At 46.4% G+C, this 24426-nt stretch overlaps 2 protein-coding genes across 4 annotated transcripts; one reads left to right on the top strand and one right to left on the bottom strand.

The window, feature by feature from the left end:
- Nucleotides 1-8566: 8566 nt before the first annotated feature.
- On the bottom strand, nt 8567-19075 carry orc1 (origin recognition complex, subunit 1). Of its 3 annotated transcripts, XM_046392327.1 has the most exons (19): nt 18929-19074; nt 18772-18878; nt 17455-17582; nt 17197-17369; nt 16390-16819; nt 15530-15785; nt 14458-14568; nt 14216-14278; nt 13661-13768; nt 13338-13581; nt 13135-13241; nt 12577-12678; nt 11742-11913; nt 11258-11365; nt 10266-10415; nt 9949-10068; nt 9698-9867; nt 9467-9554; nt 8567-8928 (listed from the first exon to the last, which is right to left on the bottom strand). In XM_046392327.1, exons 2-19 carry the CDS (start codon nt 18864-18866, stop codon nt 8734-8736), a joined length of 2820 nt encoding a protein of 939 aa, XP_046248283.1. In that variant the 5' UTR covers nt 18867-18878; nt 18929-19074; the 3' UTR covers nt 8567-8733. The 3 variants fall into 3 exon arrangements, with proteins under 3 accessions (XP_046248283.1, XP_046248282.1, XP_046248284.1); XM_046392326.1 differs by having other exon boundaries at nt 18772-19074; XM_046392328.1 differs by lacking the exon at nt 14458-14568 and having other exon boundaries at nt 18772-19075.
- A 733-nt stretch (nt 19076-19808) lies between these two features.
- Nucleotides 19809-24288, top strand: prpf38a (pre-mRNA processing factor 38A). Its single transcript, XM_046391884.1, has 10 exons — nt 19809-20034; nt 20895-21054; nt 21270-21391; nt 21719-21804; nt 21888-21998; nt 22404-22510; nt 22643-22669; nt 22770-22861; nt 23392-23440; nt 24008-24288. Exons 1-10 carry the CDS (start codon nt 19905-19907, stop codon nt 24051-24053), a joined length of 930 nt encoding a protein of 309 aa, XP_046247840.1. The 5' UTR covers nt 19809-19904; the 3' UTR covers nt 24054-24288.
- Nucleotides 24289-24426: the final 138 nt, after the last annotated feature.

The raw sequence follows: 24426 nt of genomic DNA, 5'->3' as shown, positions 1-24426 counted from the left end.
CTGCCCCAGCGTCAAGAGCCTGTGGTGGGATCAGGTCTGAGGACTGGTGGTTCGTCAGGGGGCTGCTGAGTCAGGGCTGTGATGCCGTGAACCTCCCTGTAACTCCTCTTATCCTCCTCCTGATCCAACATGATGATCACGATCACATCTGTCTGTGTTACTTTCCAGAAAACTGCCTTCAGCCATGGTTCCTTCTCACACCCGGACCTCGTCCAGAATTGGACCAGCCAGTCCATCAGCGTGAAGGCTTGCCAGGACTACATGCACTACACAGAGAGCTGCTTGGAGGTAAAAAGCCGGTTTCCTGTCCATTCAGTCCCACATCAGAGTGCACAGAACAGAGTCAGCTTCAGGCACGAATGTGGGCGTCTGCCAGGGGGTTCCTCACCCTTCAAGTCAAAATATTGTCTGTCTTCGTTAAAGCAAGACAACTGAATTCAGAACAAACATTTTTGTCCACCGGTGAGCCCCAACCTAAACTAATCAGTATCACCAGGCCAGGTGACATACAGGTGAGCAACAGGAGAGCTAAGAGGACTGAACACACTCACATCAGATGTGAAAATAGCAGCGCACGACTTGGCTTCTGTAAGTCTGTCCTCTCTGGGTGTCCTGAACATGTCCTGAACATGTCCTGAACATGTCCTGACATGTTCAGGACATGTTCAGCTGTGAAAGCTGCACTTCCTGTATGTGAACGACTGTGTCTTTATGTAAGTCAAGCCTGACAAACCTTTGAAAAGTCCTGACTTCTAACCAGTGAAGGGGTTACCTTGCTGACCGTGTTTGCTCCTGCCTCACTCTGCTCTGTGCATCTCCTTCCTGTAGGGCTTCCAGGAGGCCCATTGCAGAGGTGAGTTTGAACGCACCCTTCAAACCAAAACATGATGAGAAAACTGTCTTCTCACCTGACTCAGCGCTCATCTGTTCCTGTGTTGTCTAGTGAACTGCAGCCTTCTCATGGTGGAAGATCATCAGCCACACACTGGTGAGCTGCATGTTTCCTGTACACTGCGGTTTTTAGCGAGCTAAACTCCTCCTCACTTACCACCGGTCTGAGTCGGCAAAACCCCCGACGTCACCCTCCTCTCAGTTGCTGCCGTGATTCGCGGTAAAGCAGAGTTTTACCAGCAGGTTCATTTCACTCTCACTTAAAGTCAGCACACGGGATGCAGCACGCTGTGGTTCTCTGTACGGTAAGGTCACACCCATAGCTTGTAATGTTTCCTGAGATATCTACTCATATCTCCCCCTCAGGGGAGGGAGGTGGTGAGAAACCACACGTGTTTCTTCTCAGATGAAACCACACAGGTTTTCTGAAAAGTTCCTGGTGAGCACTTCCTGTCTGACGGTAGAGTCAGCTGGAGGGGGAGCAACAAACCAGCAACAAACCATCCAATAGCCGTTGAGCTATGTGAGTCGGGACCAGTGGCGACCGGTGCTGAAATTGATTGGGTGGACTAACAAATAAATTATAGTGTAAAAGTAACATTCTCATTCTCTCTCTCTCTCTCTCTCTCTCTCAGTATATTTACAATATATTTGCACACATATATTTATATACTTGCACAAATTTTTTCTTCATAGGACATTGAAGAAAATGGATTATTAAGAAGATGATCCACCTCATTCATGTTAGCGCCCGCCATTTTACGTCTTTTTTCTTCTTCTTCTTCTTCTTCTTCTTCTTCTTCTTCTTACAGTGTTGGGCTAAATGAAATCAGCCCAAATGACAAGTAAATCACGGGGCGTGAAACAACACCTGCCAATCATTTAACTGGCGCCAGCTCGCTGCTGATTGGTCAGAACCGATCGGCCTGTGGGCTACATGAAGTGAGCCCAAACGGTCAGTAAATGAAGAGGCGGAACACGATAGCCGTCGATCATTTACACCCGGAAAATAAGAGCAGATTTGCATAAAAATAGCCCATTTAGAGATATCCTGTGTTATTCTTTTAACTATTTGGTGCTGTTGCCACTTTAGGTTTCACTGAAACCAAACCTTAAACGTATAACAAGACACACGGCTCAGCCCCACTAGCCCGTTTAGACCAGCCGTCAGCGGTCGGGACCGAAGCGGTGGGTCAGTCGACAGATGACTTTGTCATCCACAGAAGCACGTTGCTAACATGGCCGAAGACTTCAGCGACTCAGTGGCAGCGATGTGACCTGTTTCCTCTCGTCTTCGTCTCCTTCCAGTGAACTCCACCTTGACGTGCGTCTTCGGGAGCTGGTGTCCGGACCAGCTGACGGTGGGGCTCGGGACCGGCTTCCTTCTGATTGTGGCTGTCGTCATCATTGGCCTGAAATTCAGGAAATTCTTCAAATGCAGGAGAGGAGAATCTGCAAATGAAGAAACGTCATACACTCCAGTACGCAAACTGATGAAGACGGCGACAGACCGAGAGGAGACGGTCTAAGTCTCAACAAAACCTCCAGAAGTCTTCAGGATTTGGACGTTGGACAACACCTGGGTGCTATTAAAACTAAATTATAGTGTATAGATATACTTTATTGATCCCAAGCTGGGAAATTACAGTATAGCATAGTATAATATTATACCAAGCAAAGCATTATTTATTGATATGAATTAATTAGAGCATTCACAATAAGCACTTAAACTCAGCATAAGGTGTGTAGCCAGAACCATTTTATCACACAAATCATAATAATAATAATAATACTTATAATAATGATAACTACAATAATTTCTCAATAGCAGAATAAAATAGAAATTACCAACAAGAAAAGTGACACTTTACCCTGTCTAGAGCCAGCGTTTGGTTTGTCCATTCCAGGCCTCTGTAGAAACATGGTGGAGCTGCTTCCTCTGGAGATATAAAAGGGTCATTCTGAGGTAACAAAAACGCAAGCACTTGTAGTTTCAGGTGATTATACACTTGAATATAAATATTCACTCCAAATCCTACACACTGGACGTTTAAACAGAAATGTGTATAATGAGATATCTTACAATATTGTTGTATTTTCATATAGAGACAGGAAGCGGAAAATAAGTTTAATATGCGTATGAATATAAAACAAACATGTATGTATAATACTTTAGTATGGTTTGGTTTATATAAAGGCTGGTTTTAAGCTTGTTTGTAGAAGTTGTTGCAAAGTCCAGGAGAGCAGAGTTCACGAGAAAGGTTTGAAAAAGAAAAGAATTTTCCGTTTTAAACGATCCCCTTGAAAGCTGACATCAGTATGCAGACTGGGAGGGGACTGACCGACCGTCAGCTTCTCTTGCACCTCAGCTGTTTGAACGGCGAGTGAAGCGACTCCATCCGTTTCACGAGGGGATCAAAACCAGCGTGGCCGGACAGTACTGAGCCCTTTTGGATCAGTTTCAGTCACATATTACAGCAGTTTGATGGTTTCAAAGCAGCACCTCCGCTATCCAGAGAAACAACTAGAACGTAAAGGGAATCAGACTGTGCTTCTGATTGGATACTGGATTCAGATTTGACCCAAGACTGCAGCACGATGGTTGGTCCTACACGGTCAGCCTGAGGTCTGCTCTGTGCATCAGGCCCAAATGTCACCAGCTTCTGAGTATCTGGAGGTCAAAGGTCAGAGGCCACCAACAGAAACGCTGGAATAAATGATCCCGTGAGCAATAACAACAGATCCACGGTCGACAGAGAAGGGAATCTATGGGGTGTTGTGACCGTCAGAGCTGACAGGCAGTGATGCTGATCTTCCTCTGTGGAAGCTGGGAGATTTATTTCTATGGCGGTGACGTGTCACCTGATGGAGTTTCTGAAAACTCTTCTGTAAGGTGGACAGTCCGATCGGCTCGGGTGCCCTTCGTTTAACTGTTCATGGTGTCGTCTAAGTGTTGATGTGACATGTTTAGATCAGTGAACCACATGGAGTGGTTTCAGTCCTTAATGCATTACTTCATTAATTATTTCATCTGCTCTGCTCGCTTGCTAACTAGTTTTCACGCACTCTTAATAACCTTCATTGCTGACTCCATATGATTATTATTAATGAAATCATTGATTTTTTTCAGATTAGATGAGCTACTCTGCACTTTTTTTTCTTGATAAGTGAAAATCACTAAACTGAGTGATTATGAGTTGATAAGCCATGACTGTTATTTTAACTTTCCAAAGCACCATTTAAGCTACTGGAACTCCACAGTGCTGAGCTATCAGTTTGCTCTGAATCTGATGTTTATTGCACCTGAATGATCATCAAGTTTGCTTTTTGGCTGTGATGTAAAAATGCATTTTATTGACTTAATGGCTAAGAAATGTGATTACATGCAGTATATACATGTGGCTTGTTTTCTGCTCATTAAATGATTTTGAACGATCTTAGTGGTCTCTCTCAGCTGGATATGAAGCCTGGAAACAAAACAAATGTTCACATACGGTCAGCCTGCTTAGCATCAGAATGTTAGCATGCTATCATTAGCATTCAGCAGTATATTATTACATACACTGAATTCTTCTCTGCATTTAACCATCACTGATTGAACACACACATGTAGCATGCAGAGGGCTGCCATGTCAGGCACCCGGGGAGCAACCGGGGGTTAAGGGGGGTTGCTCAAGGGCACATCAGCCAGCTAATGGAGGAGGAGGGGGGGTGCATTGTTATTAATCAGTCCACCACACCCAAATTGTTGTCCTGCCAACCCGGGGGGAGTTGAACCGGCGACTCTGACAGTACAGTGAGAGCAACTCCTTCTTCAGGTTCTTCAGGTCCTTCCTGCAAACACAGGAGAGAAAATAAACAGAAGAACTGAAGTTTATCTTGATGATCAGAGGTGATGAGAGGCGGAGTGAAGATGCTTTTCAAGGTTCGTCTATCAAATCCTGACTGACATTTAATTAACTAACACATTTACTGCAGATGATTAAAAGCCTTCACAGCAGATTCTGGCTGTCCTCACAGAACCAAAACATCCACGAGGATCCTCAAAATCTGGTCCAGACCGCTTCAGGCTGATGAGTGTTGATGTCTCACATTAATTGTACCGATTTACTGATGTTCAGATACTACAGCTACGACTGCACTTACCTTCGACTCCCTGGGATTACTGGAACGTCTGCAACGCAACACCACAAAGACGACAAAGCCGATGACGCCGATGGCGATGGTGATGGCGATGGCGGTGGGCAGCTGCCCTGGCGGAGCCTCTGTCAGACACAGCAGGACACAGCAGCAGTGAGACGCGAAGGAGGCCGAGCTCACAGATTCAGTCCAACAGGACACACTGACGTGCAGGAAAATAAAACTGAACAGCATCTCAAAGCACGCAGGATAAAAACATGATCGAACAGAAAAATATCCATCAAGAACTGTCTCGCCTCCTTCAAGCGCACACACGGCATCTGCAGCTGCAGGTGCGCTCGAGGCCTGACAGGTGACAGGTGCCTAACACAGCTGAGCTTCAGTCTGTGTGAACACTGAGTCTTCATGACACTCACCATCAGAGGGGGCTTCTGGACAATCTGAAATGAAACAGAGCTCGTGGTCAAACGTGACAGCCACAACAATGGAGCACAGCAGAAACCTGGGAGCTCCTTACCGCTCTTGGAGACGCTAACGGACTTTGCATTAGCCTCCATGATCACATCCGCGCTGCTGGACAGGCTCCTGCACACAGCGTACACCATGTTGTGGAGGCACACGGTGCACCGATGGCCATCAGCGGGGGGGGTGGGGAAGCACGGGGGCAGGCTGGCACCATGACTGCTTCTGCTCCAGAGGTTGTTGTCATTATCCTGGAAGTCGTACAGCACGCTGGCATTCACTGCAGCTGGATCAGCTGAGCTGAAGCAGTTCATCCTGGGAAAAGAGGGAACAAGAGAAAGGCCTTTCTGTAGCTTCAGTAGTCTGACTCAGAGGCTGGCACACACGCACACACTTCCTCCGGAAGTGGGTTCGGTGTGGCGGTCCTGTAGCCGACGATTTTCGGAGGAGGCAAATAAAAATCTCACATGGCCGATGATACCTCAGTGTTTTTGTCTAACAGGAAGGAAGTGATCAAAGCTGGTAACCGCACTGAGTTCATCTGTGTTACTCCCACTAAAGCAGTGTGATCAATCTGAAGTGAATGGTAACCCTGTGAAGAGGACGGTTACATATTTAGGTGTTGTCATTGATAAAAGTGAAAAACTTGGCAGGAACTTAAACTTTGACCCTACAGTGGAACAAATAACAAAAAGTTCAATATGTGACTCTGAGAGATCTCTCACTGAATGGTAGAGTTACTCTCTAAAGCTCTTTATGTTTTATCACTTGAAACACCTGCTGCAATATACAAAAAATCTGATTATTTGGAGGAACAAATGTCATTATTTAAGAAAAGATATTATATGTAATACAAGAAGAGATGGTGGTCTTGAGGTACTAAGTTTTGAAACATTAAATAGTACTTTCAAAGTAAAACGGTTAACTAATTTGATTAGAAAAAGAAAATATCTGGAAAGCTTTCCATAAACATGTTTAACTCAGTTGGTGGTCTTAAATTTCTGTTACAATGTGATTAAAAGGTTGAAAAATTACCTGTAAAATTAGCAAACTTTAAAGAGGTCTCTTTTAAAATATTGTATAAAATATATCCAGCAAAGAAAACTCTAAGATTTATGATCGATATTTAATACTCTTGTGTTTCTTATGTTCACAATTACAAGCCATCCACTTAAAAGAAAAGGACGTTTTGATTTTTTGAAGGAGAAAGACTTTAGGTTTTTTGTACAGATTCTCCTTTTTCTATCGAAATTCCACATTCATAAGAAGAAATGAGCAGATTCCAAACCAAACTCTGAACATTTTCTGCATGAACTGAGACAGTTTAACTATTGAAACCGATGCTGTTTTCGATAAGTCTGGTGAAGTTTGACGACTGTTTATCCTTTCACGGGACACGTTTGCTTTGCTTTTTGTTTTTATGTCTTTTTAAATCACCTGCCACAGTCACATTTTGTTTGTACCTTAATATGTAAATAAAGGTTTGAAACAAAAAAAGACACGGGACCAAGCCAGCTTTGACGTGCACGGCGCTTCACCGGCAGTAGTCACGTGACAGCTCCATAAATTAATATAAACATTTTTATACATGGCGTCTTATATACGGTCAATATGTCAGGTGATATTTGCACGATGATATGACGAGGCCTACAAGTTTTGTTCGTTTGGTCAGGATTGTTTCTCGTGTCTTGTGGTTGTTTAAATGGACTAACGCAACATCATTAAGATCATTAAGCCACACAGGCCTTATTATAACAGAATGAACGAAACAAGACCCCGACCCCGACCCCCCGACCCCCCAGAGGAAACCCTGTGAGCACAAACAAAACGCGTCCAGCACTTTGTGAGGCTCCTGCGTTATTCTTGTTTGCTTTAGCAACAAGAACTGAACTGGACCCGAAATGAAAACATGTTGCTGATGTCCATCCTCATGACTATCAAAGTTAAACACGAAAACATGTCGGACAATAAGACACTTTACTCACCTTCTCTTCCCTGCGGCCAACAGCCCGGCGTCCTCTTCGACTGTGCCTGCCTGCAGCCAGCATTTATTCAAAACCCAGAGCTGCCGGGTCTGGCAGGAGGGCGGGTCATATTGTGCAGTCCCCTCATTCCATTACCACACCAGCAAACTCAGCCAAAACTGGAGCTCCGCGACCGACGGGGGCAGCCGAGCAGCAGGCGGCGCCCGGCGGCCCCTGCTGCCCCGACACGGCCGGTCAGAAGGCCGGCCGGCCATCCTCAGCTGCTTCCCCAGAAACCCTAAAAACGCCGCTTCTCAAGCTCGATGAAGGACTTCCTGTCCTCCCGTTTGGGGTGTTGAACCCACGGACACCCGCAGTGAGAACAGCCGAGCCTCAGATTCTCCGGAAAACGAAAACGCGTCGGCGCTACGCTCGTGTACTTTCCCTTTCGGTCTCTCAGACGCATGCGCAGGAGAACGCTGTGGTTAGGATGAACGGGTTAGAGTTAGACCCTCAGACCCGCCAGATCGGCTCCTGGTCTTTCACATTTCTGACCGGAACAGAAGCAGTTTGGGCTCTGGGAAACCGCCTACATGCTAACAACAAGTACTAAGGATCAAAGTGATTCAGCCATCCACGTGCTGTGACGGCTGAATCAGCTACAGCACACTGAACACAGTCACGGGTAATTACACACATATACACGCGGGAAAAGTGATTCATCACAGTCATTCCTATTTGCTGCCAGCTGAAAGATGAAAGATGAAAGTGACATATCTTGTCATTGGAGGGAACTCACTCCAACGAAATTCGTGCTCTGCACTTAACCGCACACACACAGCAAACCCGGGGCAGTGGGCGACCGCGTGCAGCGCCCGGGGAGCAGTGGGGGTTAGGTACCTTGCTCAAGGGTACCTCAGCCATGGACACCGGGACCACCAGCGATCCACCGGTTACGGGTCCGACACCCTAACCGCTGATCCACGACTGCCCGCTGCTCAATCAGCACCTGTTGTTCAGGTGGGCTCCTGCTGATACAAAGACTGTCCGTCTGATCCCATTCACAGCCTGTCAGGCATTTCTCGGGGCTTCAAAGAGAACGACTGCCATTCTTTGGGTAGATTTTATTTTGACAGTTAACATTCTCCCAAGAGGGACTATAATTGAAAATCACAGTTAAGAAACGTAAAGTAGAGTGGAAAACATAAATACAACATGATGGATCAGAAAGCATCAGGTATCTCTAACATCCAGATAACCTGAAGAGGGTCCTCCTTCAGTCAGCCTTCAGGGCGTACAGCACGTCGTCCTGGCTCACGTTGAGCCGCACACGCTGCAGAAGTCCCAGGCGGCTGGACTCCAACAGCAGTAACCTGCAGGCTCCCAGACGCTGACACACCGCCAGACCCTCGGACACACCGACGGGCTGCAGACCCTCCACCCGACACAGAGCCTGGTGCTGCACAAACACCTGAGAGACAAAACCCAGGGAAAACATGCACGATTAGGTCCTGTACTTTGGGGTGGGACGGCATGATGCTCGGTACTGACAGAATTCTCAATTCTGACTTAACGTTTAGTGAAGCTAAAAGAAGCAGAAACATCTGAGCTAAAAGCTTTGAAAACCTTTATTTGTGTTAGTGTATTCTGATGCTGCTGGACGCCCCAATAAAACCTTTGAAGGAAGTTCAGCACTTTGAGAGCTCATATGCCCTCATGTTTCATATGCTAGCTGCTAGCCTGATCTCATCAACACGTTACATCTTGTTTGTGTAATCAGAGCAGAAACTCAAGACTACAAATGACAATTCAACATTTTAGGAAGGTTTACACCGGAGTGTTTGTTGGCTCAGGAAACCAGCACAGACTCCAGGAAGTTATGATGTTTTGTCCTCGTGAACTAAGCTGGATCAGATTAAATATCAGTGACTTTACCTGGCATTAGCTGCCTCTCCTCCAGCCCGACCCACCTGACAGACTGAGTGTCTGTGTGCGTGTTTGAGTTTCACCTGTTGGAAGGTGGCCTCCTCCAATCCCAGCCTCCGAAACTCAGCCATGACTGCCCTGAGGAAGAGCTGCTCCTGCACTGACGCACACCTGAGGACACACACATTAGCCACGTTACCTCCTCACAGCTTTGAACGCGATGCACAACCTGTTCGTCGGCCAGTCGAACAGGTGGAGCTACATCACCGGCACGTCAGTGTTTTTCATGAATGTGAACAACGCCAGACTCTCACTTGATGGCAGTGATGTAGGCGGAGGAAAACATCTCGTTGAGGGCCTCCATCACGTGACTCATTCCCACCAATCCTGTGGCAGAAGGGTCGGCGGCGGAGTGCTCGCAGATCTCCGTCGCCCGGCGACAGATGTCCAAACATCGGCGAGCGTCGCCCGACAGAGCGGCCACCTGCCGGGGGAGGGGAGGACTGTGAGTGAACAGAGCTGCGAAGGAGCTCAGGTGAGCTCACACGACATCACGGACGTTTACCTTCCTGGACACGAGCTGGAGGGCGTCCTCCTCGAAGGCCTTCACCTTGTTCAGCCTCGACGTGATGATCTGCTGCAGCTGCTTGAAGCTGTACGGCTGGAACGACAGCCTGGTCAAACCCTGCAGACGTTCACACAGCAGCTCGTCACCCACTGAGCTTTTGGGATTTTTTTAAAGATTTCTACAGGTGCCACTGAGGGCCTTTTAGAGCCTCACAGCACAAAACTTCATACCTGCTTCATGAAACCCAGCAGGGACGAGGTGGCCTACAAATATTCATTATCATATCAGCAGTAAACCCTGATGATGTCCCTCACCAGTCTGCTGGCCACTCTGTTGATCATGATCCTCTCCGGCAGGTCCATGGTGTTGGCGATGGTCAGCACCACCAGGCGGGCGTGACGCCGCGTGGGCCAGTCGAACAGGTTGTACATCACGTTCTGCTTCCTGGTCCACAGCAGGTCCAGCTACACAACAGGAAGGGTCAGAGGTCAAGGTGAACTTCACTGGGGGTCAGTTCACAGCAGCTCAGCCACAAGCTCCCAAATACGTTGTGAGAATGTTCGTGTTAGCCCGTAAATCCTCTCAAACACGTTTTAGGCATTTTATGAATTTAAGGAAAGAATGAGACAGCGCAGCTCCCATTCTGACGGTGCTTCGACACGCTTCACACAGAGAGCGAGTGTGTCTGAACCACAGAAACCGACGGACCGACTGACTGACGCTCACTCAGTCAACTGTACAACCTCACAGACTGAAGCGTGAGGAAGGTTTCACAATGTCATGATGTACATTCAGCACATTTTAAACAAGAAGGACTTTGAGTTTTCCTGAAACCTTTTTGGGACAGTGTTCAAATTCACACAGTTTTATACATTTGATAAACTTTTATACACTGAAATTGTTTTACTGTTCAATTGTGTTGTTTCTGTGCTTTTCTATGCCTGTAAGGACACCTACAAATAAATGTATTATTGTTGTTATTATTATCATTAAAAACTTTTCATACTTTTCAGATTTTACTTCACAGTAGATGTTTGCATTAAATTGAATTCAGGTGAGATATTTGCTGAGTCAGTTTTTCATTGGGTTCAGTTTCCCGTTAGCGGGATTAACTTTAAAAACTACAAAAGTATGTGGAGTCAACATGAAGCACTTTACAAGCTCCCACAGGCTTTTCACATGATGTCTTTTTTCACTGAGCGAAGCAGGAAAAATTCTGAGTTTGGGGCGTGAAGACGGACAGAAGATCAACGGATTCATCTCTGAGGTTTTATTTTAACATGTGACGACTGACACGAGTTCTTACTTCGTCCACCAGCAGCACGGTGGCCTCCTTCCTGGGCGCAGGGTTACTGAATCTCTTCTCCAGCAGAGCCGCCGCGTGGTCGGCCGTGGCCTTCTGCCCCGTCAGCTTCTGCAGAGACGACACTGCGGTCAGTGAACGCACCACCGACCTCATTCATGCCCCCTTCGTGCTGATGAGGATGTTACTGCTGTGATGTTGGCAGCAGCCCACAGTGCAAACTCACACGAGCCTGATTGATCTAACGACTCAATCGTCTCCTCCGAGACCGAAGGAAAGGAACCCGCTGCCAGTTATGTTTCACACTGCCAGTGTGCCAGTGGACTGAGGACATCTCAGAGACATCTTGGTTGGTTACGCTCCAGCAGAGGTGAAAACACATGCAGCTACGCATCGAAAACCTGAAAACCCTGCATGACTCACCATGTGTGACCAGCTGGAAAGACTCTTAGCTGTGTGACAAGTGAAATCGTTTTCATGTCCTCACCTGCAGGATCTGGACGTAGGCCTGATGAGGATCCGTCATCTTCATCCCGTTGATCTCGATGAAGTGGAAAGGAGGAATCTCGTCCATGTCGGCGGCGTGCTGCAGGCAGCGCATCACCTCGTGGACTGTGGCCGTTTTGCCTGTGCCTGGCACACCTGAGATGTACATACACCTGAGGCAGAGAGGATGACACAGCAGGACAGCATCAGGACGAAGGACACAGATGTCCCTGCATTTATTTAAAACCCCTGCATGGGAACAGGTTTTACTTTACGCCGTGACTCTGATAGGTCTGAGGGGGACACAAGCAGCTTTACTGGGTTCATAATAATCAACTAAAATTAATTATGATTCATATATTTAAAGTATGTAATCCAATTAATAAAGTGATACCTCCTACCTAAACGATCCCCAACCTGGAGGTCAACAATTAATCAGTGATTTAATGGTCCTCTTGAATTTTCCTCGGGATCAATAATCAAGTATCTATCTATCTATAAAAAATAATCTTTTAATTAGAAAACAAACAGAAAGTTGAAGTTTCTTCGTCTCTTTTGGGTTTGAAGATGCTGATTTTTCTGACTTTATAATATTTTTCATAGCTTGAACAGTTAGTTGATTCATGAAGAGGGGAATCAACAGATCCATTTCTCAAAGCAGCCTTAGCTGTGCAGGAGATCAGAGAGAGAAGATGCCTGTGGCCTGATTTTACTTTATTTGCTGCAGATCAGAACAATAATGCTGATCTTGTAGAAGATGTACTGAGTGATGTTTGACCCCCAGCTGTAGGGGGGACCAGCAGGGTCAAAGTCTAGAGTCGGGTTCTGGACCTTACCCCCCAGTTCCGTCGACAATCTTGCTTTCCACAAAGCTGTAGATGTCCTGAAACTCCTGCTCTCTGCAGGGCAGAGACTCCGGCACCGAGGACACGTGCAGCCTGTGGAGACATTAACAAACATTAGTGTCCACTCTGAAGGACACTTAATTATTTAGGAACCCTTGGTTCTGGTCCTTTTTGATGTTTCTGAAAGAAAACACAGACTCATCAATGCCACAAGGAGTTTGTCCTCCAGCCATGTCTGTCCACACTCATACAACCCCGCAGCACAGGACACGTCTACAATTAGCACAGTTTCTAAGGTGGACACCAGAGATTTGAGTCACCACTTCAGTATGAGACCACCTGTGAAACCTGGTCCCAATCTGGGATTCAGTTCCTGAGTTCTGCTGAACAGAAAGCATCATGAAGTCACAGTGAAGCCGACCTTTGACTGAGCGGCTGCAGGTGTTAACAGTGATAATGAGCCAATCAGAGCTCAGGATGTGGAGATCATGTGACCCATCCATCTCTTAATGTGGCCCCACAGCTCAGTCAGAAGCTGGTGTTGCTCACCTCGTTCGAGCTTCCTCCAGAACACCAGCCGGCTGTCGGACAGGCAGTGACCTGCTGGGGATGCTGGGAGTAGCGTGATGAGGTGTCCGTGGCGTGCCGGGTGCGATCTGCAGAAACAGGAAATGGTGAAAAAAGACAAGATGATGAAAAAAAATAAACAGTGACCAGACTGTCTCAGATTTGGATGTTTTCTGTTGTTTTACCTTCTTGTTGGGAGTTTTCCGCGGCGTTCTGGTCGAGGAGCGGGTTTTCTGCTTTGAACGCAGAGTAGCAGACCCTGACGCAGAACGCCTGCCCTTCTTCAACAGCACTTCCTCATCACTATCCAGTACTGCCTCCTCTTCCTCATCATCCTCACTGCTGCTGTGCAGCTCTTTCTTGGAGGGAACAAACTCGTCCTCATCCTCGCCATCTGAGTTCAGATCCTGCTGGTTGTCCAGAAGGTTCCTGATCAAACAGACAATGAGGTTCAGGACTCTGAAGAGACTGAAAAGAGCTGAAACAGTGAAATGATCAGACTGCTTACAGCTGTTTCCTGATGCGAGACGACACCACCTGGGCTGACTTCCTCTTGGAGCTCCTTGGGGTGGTAGTGACCGGCAGGAGCGGCGAGTTTTCGTGATCCACTTCAGCCCTGTCCACATAACACGTCGACGACACAAAGAGGAGCAAAAGTTAACTGTATGGACCCATTTCTCAGTGTCAGTGTTTTGTTGCTCCCACCAGTATTATTCTTTGTCTTCCTTCAGTTTAGGCTCTAATGTGTTACAGTTTGGAAATACACCTCTGATAATTTGTGAGCTCGAGTGGGTGCTGCTGCCAGTTAGAGCTCCCCTGGTGGCTGGCTGCAGTACAGCTCATAAGCTCCTCCCCCTCCATGTTAGTAGGTGGGCCAAATTAAAAACTCAAAGTACTCATCAAGACAATTTTTCCCAAAGCAGTTTTAGCAGGGTCCATGGATGTACTGACAACCATCACCGGATGACTCTGATACTGAAGAAAACTTAAAAACATGATGATTTTATGTTAAGTTCTGTTTCTGGATGTCTGTTTGTGAAAAATAAAACCTGAATGTACTCACAGCACTGCCAGGGCAGGTTCCTTCAGGGTTTTGGCTTCTTTCTTTCGAGAAGGAGTGGTCGCTCTGTTTAGACACACGATGAGGACGGTAAACACAAACACAACTCACTCTGTGACTGTTCACACTGACACTGTGCACTCATTAGAACCACAGACACACAGGTGTGAGAACCTCCTTCCTTCTGTGACACACCGCTTTGTGCTCAAACACTGACAGACACTATTACTGCAGGGCTCACTCACTTCTGCCCCCTGGTGGTGTACTTTCTGCAGGGTGTGCTGTTTCGTCTTCTGGGCATGTAAACCCCTGCCTCCATCGCATCACCCTGCTGAGGACTTTTATCCAGCAGCTCCCTGGAAGAGGCACCAGTGAGTCTGTGCTCTTAAACTGGACGTTCCATTTAAGCCAGTTTAATCCAATTTATCTCCAGATGTTAACACACCCGTCACAGAGGCTGCATCGGGTGTTTACATGCTGAAAACCCAGGTTAAACATATCCAGACTGGATGGTAACCATCAAACATTATGTTCCCCATTCAGGCAGGCCCACATGCTGTAAATTCAGATCTCATCCCAGTTCTGAGTCACTGACTGATCATTTTTCAGATAAGAAATATGAACAATGTTCCAGCAAGTGAGCAGAGCTGCAAAAAACCATCACAATCTCATGACTTCTCTGTGATGACTAACTGACCAGACCTCCCAGCCAACAGGTTTTCACTCAGTCGCTCCTCTCTAAACCAATCATCAACCCCGAGTAAAAAGGTCACAGTCAAACTGAAATTCACAGCATGATGGTTATGCTTCCAAATGAACCAGCAGTTTACACCAAAGGGTGAGGGGGATGCATTCAGGTCGAGGCTGTTATTGGTCAAAACGAAAATATGAAGTGATCCGTTCTTTTTACAGCCACTGCAGTTTACAGGGCTGACAGGAGACTTTGCTGATGATCGGACTCTGCCTGCTGGATGGCTGGTGAGTTACTCTGAAACTGGACGTCTCTGAAGTTCCTGTAGGTGACGTGTGTTGTTTGAGTACACAGAGCAAAGACAGAAACACAGAAGTCCTTTCAGTTATTCCTGCTACACTGTTCTGCATGCTGATGCTCAGCAGGTATGTTCATGGCGTTATGTACGCTAAGCACAAACGACTGGACAGATCTGACCTGAAGATGGCGCTAGAGGAAAAGTGAGAAGATCAACAACGTGAGACATTATATTCAGCAGCTGTGGCTCAGCTGCAGCAGAAACACTCTGAAGGGAGCACAGCCATGTGTGGACACTGTGATGTGTGACGGAGCGGACTCTGACCTACCTGGCGGAGTCGTCCCTGGCCGACGACGGAGGACTGTTCATCTTGTTGAGGACAACGGCGGCAGTTTTCAAGGGGAAAGCCTCTTGAGCGGCGGGGGCTCTTTGGGCCTGCCTGAGGGGGGTGAGGCTGTGGGTGAGGGGCAGGGTCTGAGGAGGGGAGGACGACAGCCTTTGAGCCAACATCACCTCCGACTCCAAGTCCTCGTCCAGCAGCTGACTCAGGACGTCCTCACGCATCATTGAACTCTTGTCCGGACCTGCAAAAATACAAGCTTGTCATTAACCGGCAGAGGGAAGCGAATAAACGCATTTGTCATATCTGTGTACCGTATTTTCCGGACTACAGAACGCACCTGAGTATAAGCCGAACCCACCAAATCAAATAATAATAATATTTGTACATATACAGGCCGCATTTGACTATAAGCCGCAGGTGTCCACATTGTAACATGACATACGTTTTCAAGTCCGGGCCGTCTGCTTTTCTGACCCCTGAAAGCTTTCGTCGTCTTTTTGCGTTGCGTCAGTTCTTCACGCTGCCGTCTCCAGCGTCTCACCGTTGATTCATTAAGCCAAGCTTACGTGCAGCAGCTCTATTTCCTTCTTGGACAGACAGTTCGCTTGCTTTTAACTTAAAAGCTGCATCATATGCATTTCTTCGAGTGTTTTCCAAGTGACGGTATGTGCATGACGCGCAGAATGAAAGTTACGCTTAAAACTAGCGTCTTCCTCTTCGCATCACCGGGCCGTCAGCTCGTAAAAATCTAGAATAGTCGCATCGTTGTTTAGGCCGCAGAGTTCAAGGCGTGGGACAAAAGCATAGTCCGGAAAATACGGTATAATGAGGTTCACCACACTCACTGCTGAGCTGCAGTTTCTTGCGGACTCCGGGCGTCCTGGCCGTGGCGTCCTTCCTCCTGGCGCTCAGACATTTTGAGGCTGACAGTTTGGTGGCGGAGTGCAGCGACTCGGCTTCAGCGGTGCCGGCACGGCCCGCGCTCATGGTGGCCCTGCTGTATCTCGCCTCCCCCGACAAGGCCCGGCGCATGACGGCGAGGTCCGGAGTCGGCAGGGCGCGTCGGGAGGGCGCTCGAGATGCTGAAGCCCCTGGAGCCGCTGCAGGCGGGGAGCAGGGGGGCGAGGGGGGGAGGGAAGGTTTAGGACAAGGAGGAGGAGAGGAATCTAGAGCGTCCACTGCGTGGAAGGTCTTGGAGTCCCAGGACAGCTTCACATACAGAGTGTCTTTGTCCTCAGAGTGTGGAAACGGAGCTGCTTCATCCAGGTGCTTCACCTGGGCGGGAAGAGGAACTTAAAGGGTCAGTTTCAAAAAGCTTCAAAAAGAAAAGCTGGTGACTTTGACTCTCATTCACACACAGATAAATCATCTAAACACAGACCTTCGCAGCCTGTCTTTTACGATCATTTCTGTACTCGTCACTGAAATCAAGATGCTGGGAGCTAATCCAGACATCCGATTTTAGTTTCAGCAGAAAATAAGTTTGTCTCGGCCTGCTGGCGTTGCAGAAGTGCTCTCCTTCATCACAGCACAAAGCGCAGTAATTCGCTGCAGAGGAAAGACGGGTGCCGTCGGACCTCATCCGTCATAAGCAAAGCTGCTGAAGGCAGTGACAGCAGGCTACAGAAGCTATAGAAGCGAGTGTTCCTCACCTGCACAGGTCTGAGGATGGACTCGGCGTCCACCTCGTCGTCACAGCTGCGGCCCTGATAGTAGAAGATCTCCTGTGGGTGAGGCTCTCTGCCCAGCAGCTTCAGTTTGCTCAAAGGCACTTCAGACACACGCACAAACCACTGCACCACCGCCTTCTTCTGCTTCCCGCTCTCTGAAACACAGCGAGACACGGGATGAGCGTCTGAGGATGAGTCCGAGCACGTCTCGGGTCAGTGGAGACAAACCGACCGACTCACCGTCACCAACCAGCTTGAGGACTTTGGCCACATACGGGTTGTCCTCGTCGTCTCCCTCTATGAGGATGTGCTGGCCGATGTGAATGACGGTGGTCCTCGGGAGACCCTGCACGCTGATGGCCAAAGAGCTGACACAAAAAATTCAGTCTGATCAGGGAAGCAAACGCTGAACTTTCACAATAAAACTACAGTGGTCAACAATGTCAAATGTTTGTAAAGCCCAGTATGACACGAGGCTCACTTTAAAACGTCTTGGTTTAATCTCGTTTCCCTTTTCGCACATTTGGGCCCCTTTACTCCTTTACTGTGACATTCGGTTAAACGACCCTGTCATGTCCTCGCCGACTGCGTTTGTCTTTATTTCCTGCAGGGTTGTCTCTGGTCCATGCACTGATTTCTGGATCCGTCAAGTTTTTCTGGAATTTCTTATTCTTCAAATGGTTTGAGCTGATCTGTTCAAGCCTTGATGTGGAAGAAGGATCGCTGCAGTGGAAAATACTGTGAACGAGACATTTTTACCGCTGGATTAAAGTCGTGAAGAAGTATAAAACTGTGCACGATGAAGGGTGTGATCTTTGTGATCTCTTTTAAACTGCGCTGTGATCTTCCCAGGGCACATTTCACATAAATTCACCTTAAAATTCATCACGTAAGAAAAGCTTCCAGTTGGGGAGGGCACATCGAGTAAGATGAATCGATTAGTCAGTCAACTGAGCATGAATCTGCAACTACTCTGATAATACAATAAAGTTATTAATGTAAAACAAATCTGTGCATCTGCTGTTTTTCTTTATTTGTGGTTAAAATGATGAGAATGATAATGTCGCTGTTTTGAACTGTCAATCAAACAAAGCGAGCTGTGGACAATGTGACGCACATTTTTCAAATGATTAATTAAAAACTATCGGGCAGATGAGTGGATACCTGAGATAAGAGAAACTCAGCAGCTAATCACACCATGAAAGATGAAAGCAGTTAGTTTAATGAATGTTTTTGCTTTTTGAGACTTAAACTGATTAGAAAAATAGTTATGCTGTCCACTGAGTAATGGATTAATCGACCAACTGCTTCACATCCAATATGTTCTAAGACGTTTCTCTTTGGTTCATCTTTAAAATGAACTTGTTCCAAAAGAGGACATGTGGTTTTTAAGTTCAAGAGGAAAGATTATCTGGAAAATAACATGAGAACACATGAAGACGAGAGCTAAAAGAAACAAGACTGCAAGCTGGGCGCAAAAAACACGAAACGAACCAAAATAAAACACAAACGACAACAGAGCACGAGGCTAAAACAACAGCAGACATCCGCACTCACTGATATTCGTATGTTTTCAGCTTCCTGTTGACGCTCACAGCCTCCCCGCACCACCGGTACTCCCGCCTGAGCCTCCGCCTGGTCAGGTACTTCATCCTGTCGGCTGCTCCGGCTCACACCGGACGGCAAGCAGCACAAAACAACGCGTGTGTCCCGGGACGAGGCCGCAGATCAGCTTTAATTCAGGACCCGGACCGAATAACAGAACCCCCAGAGAAACAGTCCGGAGACGACACACCACCCCGCAAACGTTTCGCGCGAAAATTACGTCAGACTCTTCTTCTGCGCTTGTTTTAATGACGGCCTGCAAACCACCATGCGAGGTGCTGCCACCTACTGTACCAGGGGCCCGTTTCAAGAAGGGGGTTCGGCAAACCCGGATGAACTCCGAGTTCACTTCGAGATAGAAAACTATGAGTTTAGGCTGCCGCAATCAAATTGTCTGAGCTGCTATACCTCGGAGTGAATAGTTTCTCTTCTGTCTTTTGTTTTTTGTTCATAAGTGAATATATGTATAAAAGCAAAGCAAAGCAAAGAGAAAGTAACCATATGGAAATTTATATATTGTACCATTGTTGATAAAAGTTTTCACTGATTATCTGTCAGATATTTAGAGTGTTGTTATGCCATTTGAGAAGGAGATCTGCTCAGCTGATTTACACACAGTAGTAATCTAGTTACATAATTCGTGTAAAATGTAGATTAACCAAGAACTATAAAGTCACAGATCACCCGTGCTGTATTTTAGTCTGTTAGGGACCGCATGCGAACTGATATATGGATCACGAATCAAAATCAGATCTAACAGGATATGAGTATTTCTGTGACTTCCGGTACAGACTGCAGGTTGCCGCAATCATAGACATAATAAAGAGTAATAAATAAAAATAATAATATAATAATACTAATAATAAAAAGCCTGTGGCTTGTCCGACCGGAGCTTTTCGTCTCTGGCCCCTCCTGCTGCAGCCTGTTCTCACTCAGCTCCAACGAGCCCCACAGCGACACCTGCAGACCGATTTAGGTTATGATGCTTTTATTGTGAAGAAAAGGAGACGGAAGGGGAAATTAACGCTTGTGGGTCACAGGCTGCTGCTGTGTCCACGATAGTACAGTAATTCATTTTTATTCCGATGGCGAACAGAACCGTTAAAGATGCCAACAGTATACACGGCACTAACCCGCAGTATCTGGTGGAGAAAATCATCCGGACTCGAATCTACGAGTCCAAGTACTGGAAGGAGGAGTGTTTCGGTCTGACCGGTGAGCAGCATGTTAGCCAGCGAGCTAACATTAGCTTCATGTCGGCTAACGTTACTTGCAGGCGGATTTCACCTCTGCGTTCTCGCTTTGAAACAATATTAAATTCAAGTGTGCATCAGATGTTCCCTTACCGTCTATGGAGTTTTCTCTATATTACTTGAATATTTTCGAACGTTACTTTAGATCGATTAAGTTATCAAAAAACTAAGATAAGGCTAATCTCATTAGCTCAGCTCAATGTTTGCTTCTCGTTACTGTTTATTTTTGTCTCACCAGAAGCTAAAAGCCGCAAAGAAACTCACTTCATAACAATATGAGACAAATCAGAACTGCGACTAACGATTCTTTTAATTAATGTGATGGCGATTTTCTCAGTTAGACTCTTAGTGGTTTGGTCTGTGAAACACTAGAACATGTTAAACAGTAAAACTTGTAAGTTTCCGAGCCCAAACTGGTGTTTTGAAATTGCGTTGTTTTGCGGTTCAAAATCTAAAGATATTCATTCTATTATAACACATGACTGAGAAAAGAAGAAACATTTCCCATCAGGTACGTCGGACCCATCAAATGTTATTGATATGTTATTGGTAAATGATATTTTAGCTTTAAAAGATGGCCGAGACAAACGCAGCATTAAGTCAACCAATGTTTGTTAACCGCTTTATTTCCTTTATTTAACAGATTAAGTGATTATAAAATTTGCAGCCAAAATTCTGTCCATCACCGAATTCCCCCAACACTAGCTTGCAGTGATGACTTTGTTGGCAGCCTTCAGGCCTTGTTTGTTTGTTGTTGTTTTTCTGTGCAGAGCGCACTCTTTTGTTCATGTTGGATGACCTCAGCATGTTTGTCCTCCTCAGCTGAGCTGGTTGTGGACAAAGCCATGGAGCTGAAGTTTGTTGGTGGAGTTTATGGTGGAAACATCAAGCCCACTCCCTTCCTCTGCCTCACGCTGAAGATGCTGCAGATTCAGCCTGAGAAAGACATCATCGTCGAGTTCATCAAAAACGAAGATTTCAAGTGAGTCTTAATCTACCTGGAGAATAAAGTGAACTCTTGTGCTGTTTTCCATGTGCCAACAAAAACTAAAACAGTAGGAAAAGTTCCTACATGCAGACTGGACCTCCAGATAGAAGAAAGGATTAAGTTATTGTAAATCTAAAGGAACCACTGCTGTGGCTTGTTGTGGATCTTTGACAAACGCGCTCCCATGCTGTCTCCCTCTCTGTGATCAGATACGTTCGTTTGCTTGGAGCCATGTACATGAGGTTAACCGGCACCGCAGTGGATTGTTACAAATACCTGGAGCCGCTCTACAACGACTACAGAAAAATCAAGAGTCAGAACAGAAACGGCGGTGAGTTCTGCACATCACCGCATGAATGAATTCGCATCAGAGAGTAGAATTAAATGAGAAGATCATCCCACAAGCTCACAAGTCCTGGACGCGTTAGCCGAGTTCAGCACAAAACGAGTGAGCAGGGGAAAACCGGGTCCTTTAGGTTCAGTCTTCTATTTGAGCATAACAGTGTGGTTTTAGGGGCGGAGGCAGTCCAATGTCTCCCAGCAGAATCGTCTGTGTTCAGTCCAAGGCTTTTAAATATTTTAACATTTCATTGTGTGGACTCTGCTGATGGTGATGATGTCATTCAGGTTCCTCTTCCTCTTTGTCCTCCTGTTTTAGAGTTTGAGTTGATGCATGTGGACGAGTATATCGACGAGCTTCTTCATTCAGAGCGGATGTGTGACATCATTCTGCCCCGACTTCAGGTCCGTTTACATCACGTCTGCTCACACGCGACTCGGCTCAAGTGCCGGCACGTCTGATGTGTGTGTGTGTGTGTGTGTTACAGAAGAGACATGTCCTCGAGGAGGCTGAGATGTTGGACCCACGCATCAGCGCTCTGGAGGAAGACCTGGATGAAGTGGAGAGCAGTGAAGAAGAAGATGAGGAAGAAGAGAAGGTAAAAGCATTTCATTAACTGTGTGGAGCATCGCGAGTGAGCAAAGGGAGTCTGAATGATGTTCTTTTCAGTTCAGTTATATGATGTAACATTTAACAACCCATTCAACAGATCTGAGATCAGCCCAGCTGGGCTTCCTGTTACTGAATGGTTCGTGGTTCTGAAACCATCAAGTCCAGATGAACAAGAACTGACGCAGAAACAGTTCAGATGCGTTTGAATGGAATGTGAATGCAAATGACATTGTAGGATAATCACTTGGTTTAAAACTTTGTTTTATTCAGTTTATGTGAAGAAGCGTTTACGTCAGAGGCCAGCCGATTGACGTCATCTGAGTTTCTGATGTAAAGAATCCGACTTTGTCCGATGTCAGGTTTCAGAGTGTGTGTGTCTGTCCGCTTGCAGCCGGAGAGACTCCAGACCCCCGAGCCACACAGACGCAGTTACCGTGACAACGACAGACCTCGTCGATCTCCATCGCCGCGTTACAGACGCAGTCGCTCGCCCAGACGGTTTGTGTTTTGATCAGCTGTCCTATATTTCTCTGATATGCCGCGTGTGTGACAAAATCAGACGTTGGTCATGTGATTAGCAATCGTGAGTCCAGCTCTGAACCGAATCTTCTGTGGATTTTTGTCTTCCAGGAGGAGTCGGTCTCCAAAGAGGCGAAGGTATGTTTGCTTTTGGCAGAAATCCTTGACCGTTAATTTGAACTGACCGTTAAATATTTGTAGCTCGTTCTCACTGATGTCGTTTGTTGTGTGCACTCAGCCCGTCGCCCCGGAGAGACCGCCATCGCAGCAAGAGCCCTCGCCGCCATCGCAGCCGGTCCAGAGACAGACGCCACCGCTCCAAATCCCCAGGTACAGAAAGGAGCAGGTGGCAGGTTCACGTTTGACCCTGAGCAGAGAAAAACCGTTGGATGGATGTTGGCGAGTTAGCGTGCTGGGACTGTTGGTGTGTCATGGCCTCACCTCGAAGTTGAAAGTCTGATTCTCAGACAGCCGATGTTTTACGTTTCTGCACGTAACAACGAAATCCTCAGCTTAACAAACGTTCAGGTCATGACTTTCAGCGGACAGGAGCCCCTAACCAAAGCTGTGAGGCCGACATAGTGGAGTAAAACACCTGCCTCTCAGGTGTGCTGTGCTTTACACGGCATGAAGAAGAAAGACTTTACCTGAGCAAATGTGCTCCGTTGTGTTTCCCCACAGCTTCTGCTCTTCAGTTTTGTGGTTTTCTTTTTGTTTGACTTCAAAGTTTACGCAGATGTTCATAATGTGGACGCCAAGAAAAGACTCGGCGCTCGTCATGAACACGTAGAAGAGAAGAAGAAGTCGTCCTGTAGCTGACGTTTGATGATGATTGTTGTCTCGCTGTTCTTTTGAACCAGGTCACCACAGAAGCCACAGACATCGCAGCCACTCCAAGTCTCCCGAGAGGTGAGTGAAGCTCCTCGTACGTCACCCAAACATTCACACATTCACTCATGCGCTTTCACGTCAAGCTCTTTTTCATTTAATCCCTTTCATCTAAACACAAGCAGCTCAAGACGAACTCGAAAATATGTTTCTTTAACTCCCTTAAATCAGACCTGTGCTCATAGAAGTCACAAATCTGACCAAACATTAAAAAAAGTAAAATAATAAAAATAAAGCAACCTCATTACAGTAGCTTACAGCAGTTTCCTGAACTTTTAGATTCCAAATTCTTTTTTTCTCAGCACTTCAAGGACTTGAAGATGCAGTTTGTAACATATAGCAATAATTTTAGATGAAACCAATAACAGACTTGATGAGTTGACAAAAGCGCGTGACGTCGCAGTCAGTCACATCACATGAAGAAACCAGCTGTGAGGCTGGAGATGTTCAGCCCTGTGGACGAGTGGTCGTTATTTTATCACCGTGTCTGACGCTGGGATGATGTCGTTTTTTTTATTGACAGTATGATTTATTATTAGTAATGAGATTTTTTCCATTTAACAACATTTTGTTTCTTTCACGTCACAGGAGTTCAAAAAAGAGTCACAAGAAGAGTCGAAGAGGAAACGAATGATTTTACTTTCATTTTTTTTTTCTCAGAAATCTGACCTCTAAGTCTGTTTGGCAATTTGCTTTATTTTATTGTTTTTTTTTTTTTAAATTGTAATTTCAGTTGTCGATGTAGGCCCGCAGCCCATTTTCAGATCAATAGTCACTGTTAATACCTGTTTGGATCTGTGAAAAGGTAGAAAACGTGTTTCGTACTCTGACCTGACATGTGTCACAGAAATAAAGGCCCTGATTTATTAGTTGTGTTTTTGTTTTTGGAGCTTTGGTTGATTGCTGAGGAAGGCGAGGAGCCACAACTCACGACGGGTACAATAAGACACGCTGAAAGTCCTAAAGTTGTGTCTCCGTTTTCATGCTACACCTCATGGCCAAAGGGA

Source organism: Scatophagus argus, chromosome 6, assembly GCF_020382885.2.
Source record: "Scatophagus argus isolate fScaArg1 chromosome 6, fScaArg1.pri, whole genome shotgun sequence".
NCBI lineage: Eukaryota > Metazoa > Chordata > Actinopteri > Scatophagidae > Scatophagus > Scatophagus argus.
This window is presented reverse-complemented; position numbering and strand designations above follow the sequence as displayed.

Coding starts and splice junctions, on each gene's coding strand:
- orc1 (XM_046392326.1), bottom strand. CDS start 18,866: ATGAAGTACCTGACCAGGCGGAGGCTCAGGCGGGAGTACCGGTGGTGC. Junction 14,279..14,457: donor TACACCACCAGGGGGCAGAA/GTGAGTGAGCCC, acceptor GTGTCTAAACAG/AGCGACCACTCCTTCTCGAA. Junction 13,769..14,215: donor GAACCTGCCCTGGCAGTGCT/GTGAGTACATTC, acceptor TTATGTGGACAG/GGCTGAAGTGGATCACGAAA.
- prpf38a (XM_046391884.1), top strand. CDS start 19,905: ATGGCGAACAGAACCGTTAAAGATGCCAACAGTATACACGGCACTAAC. Junction 21,055..21,269: donor ATCAAAAACGAAGATTTCAA/GTGAGTCTTAAT, acceptor CTCTGTGATCAG/ATACGTTCGTTTGCTTGGAG. Junction 21,392..21,718: donor GAGTCAGAACAGAAACGGCG/GTGAGTTCTGCA, acceptor CTCCTGTTTTAG/AGTTTGAGTTGATGCATGTG.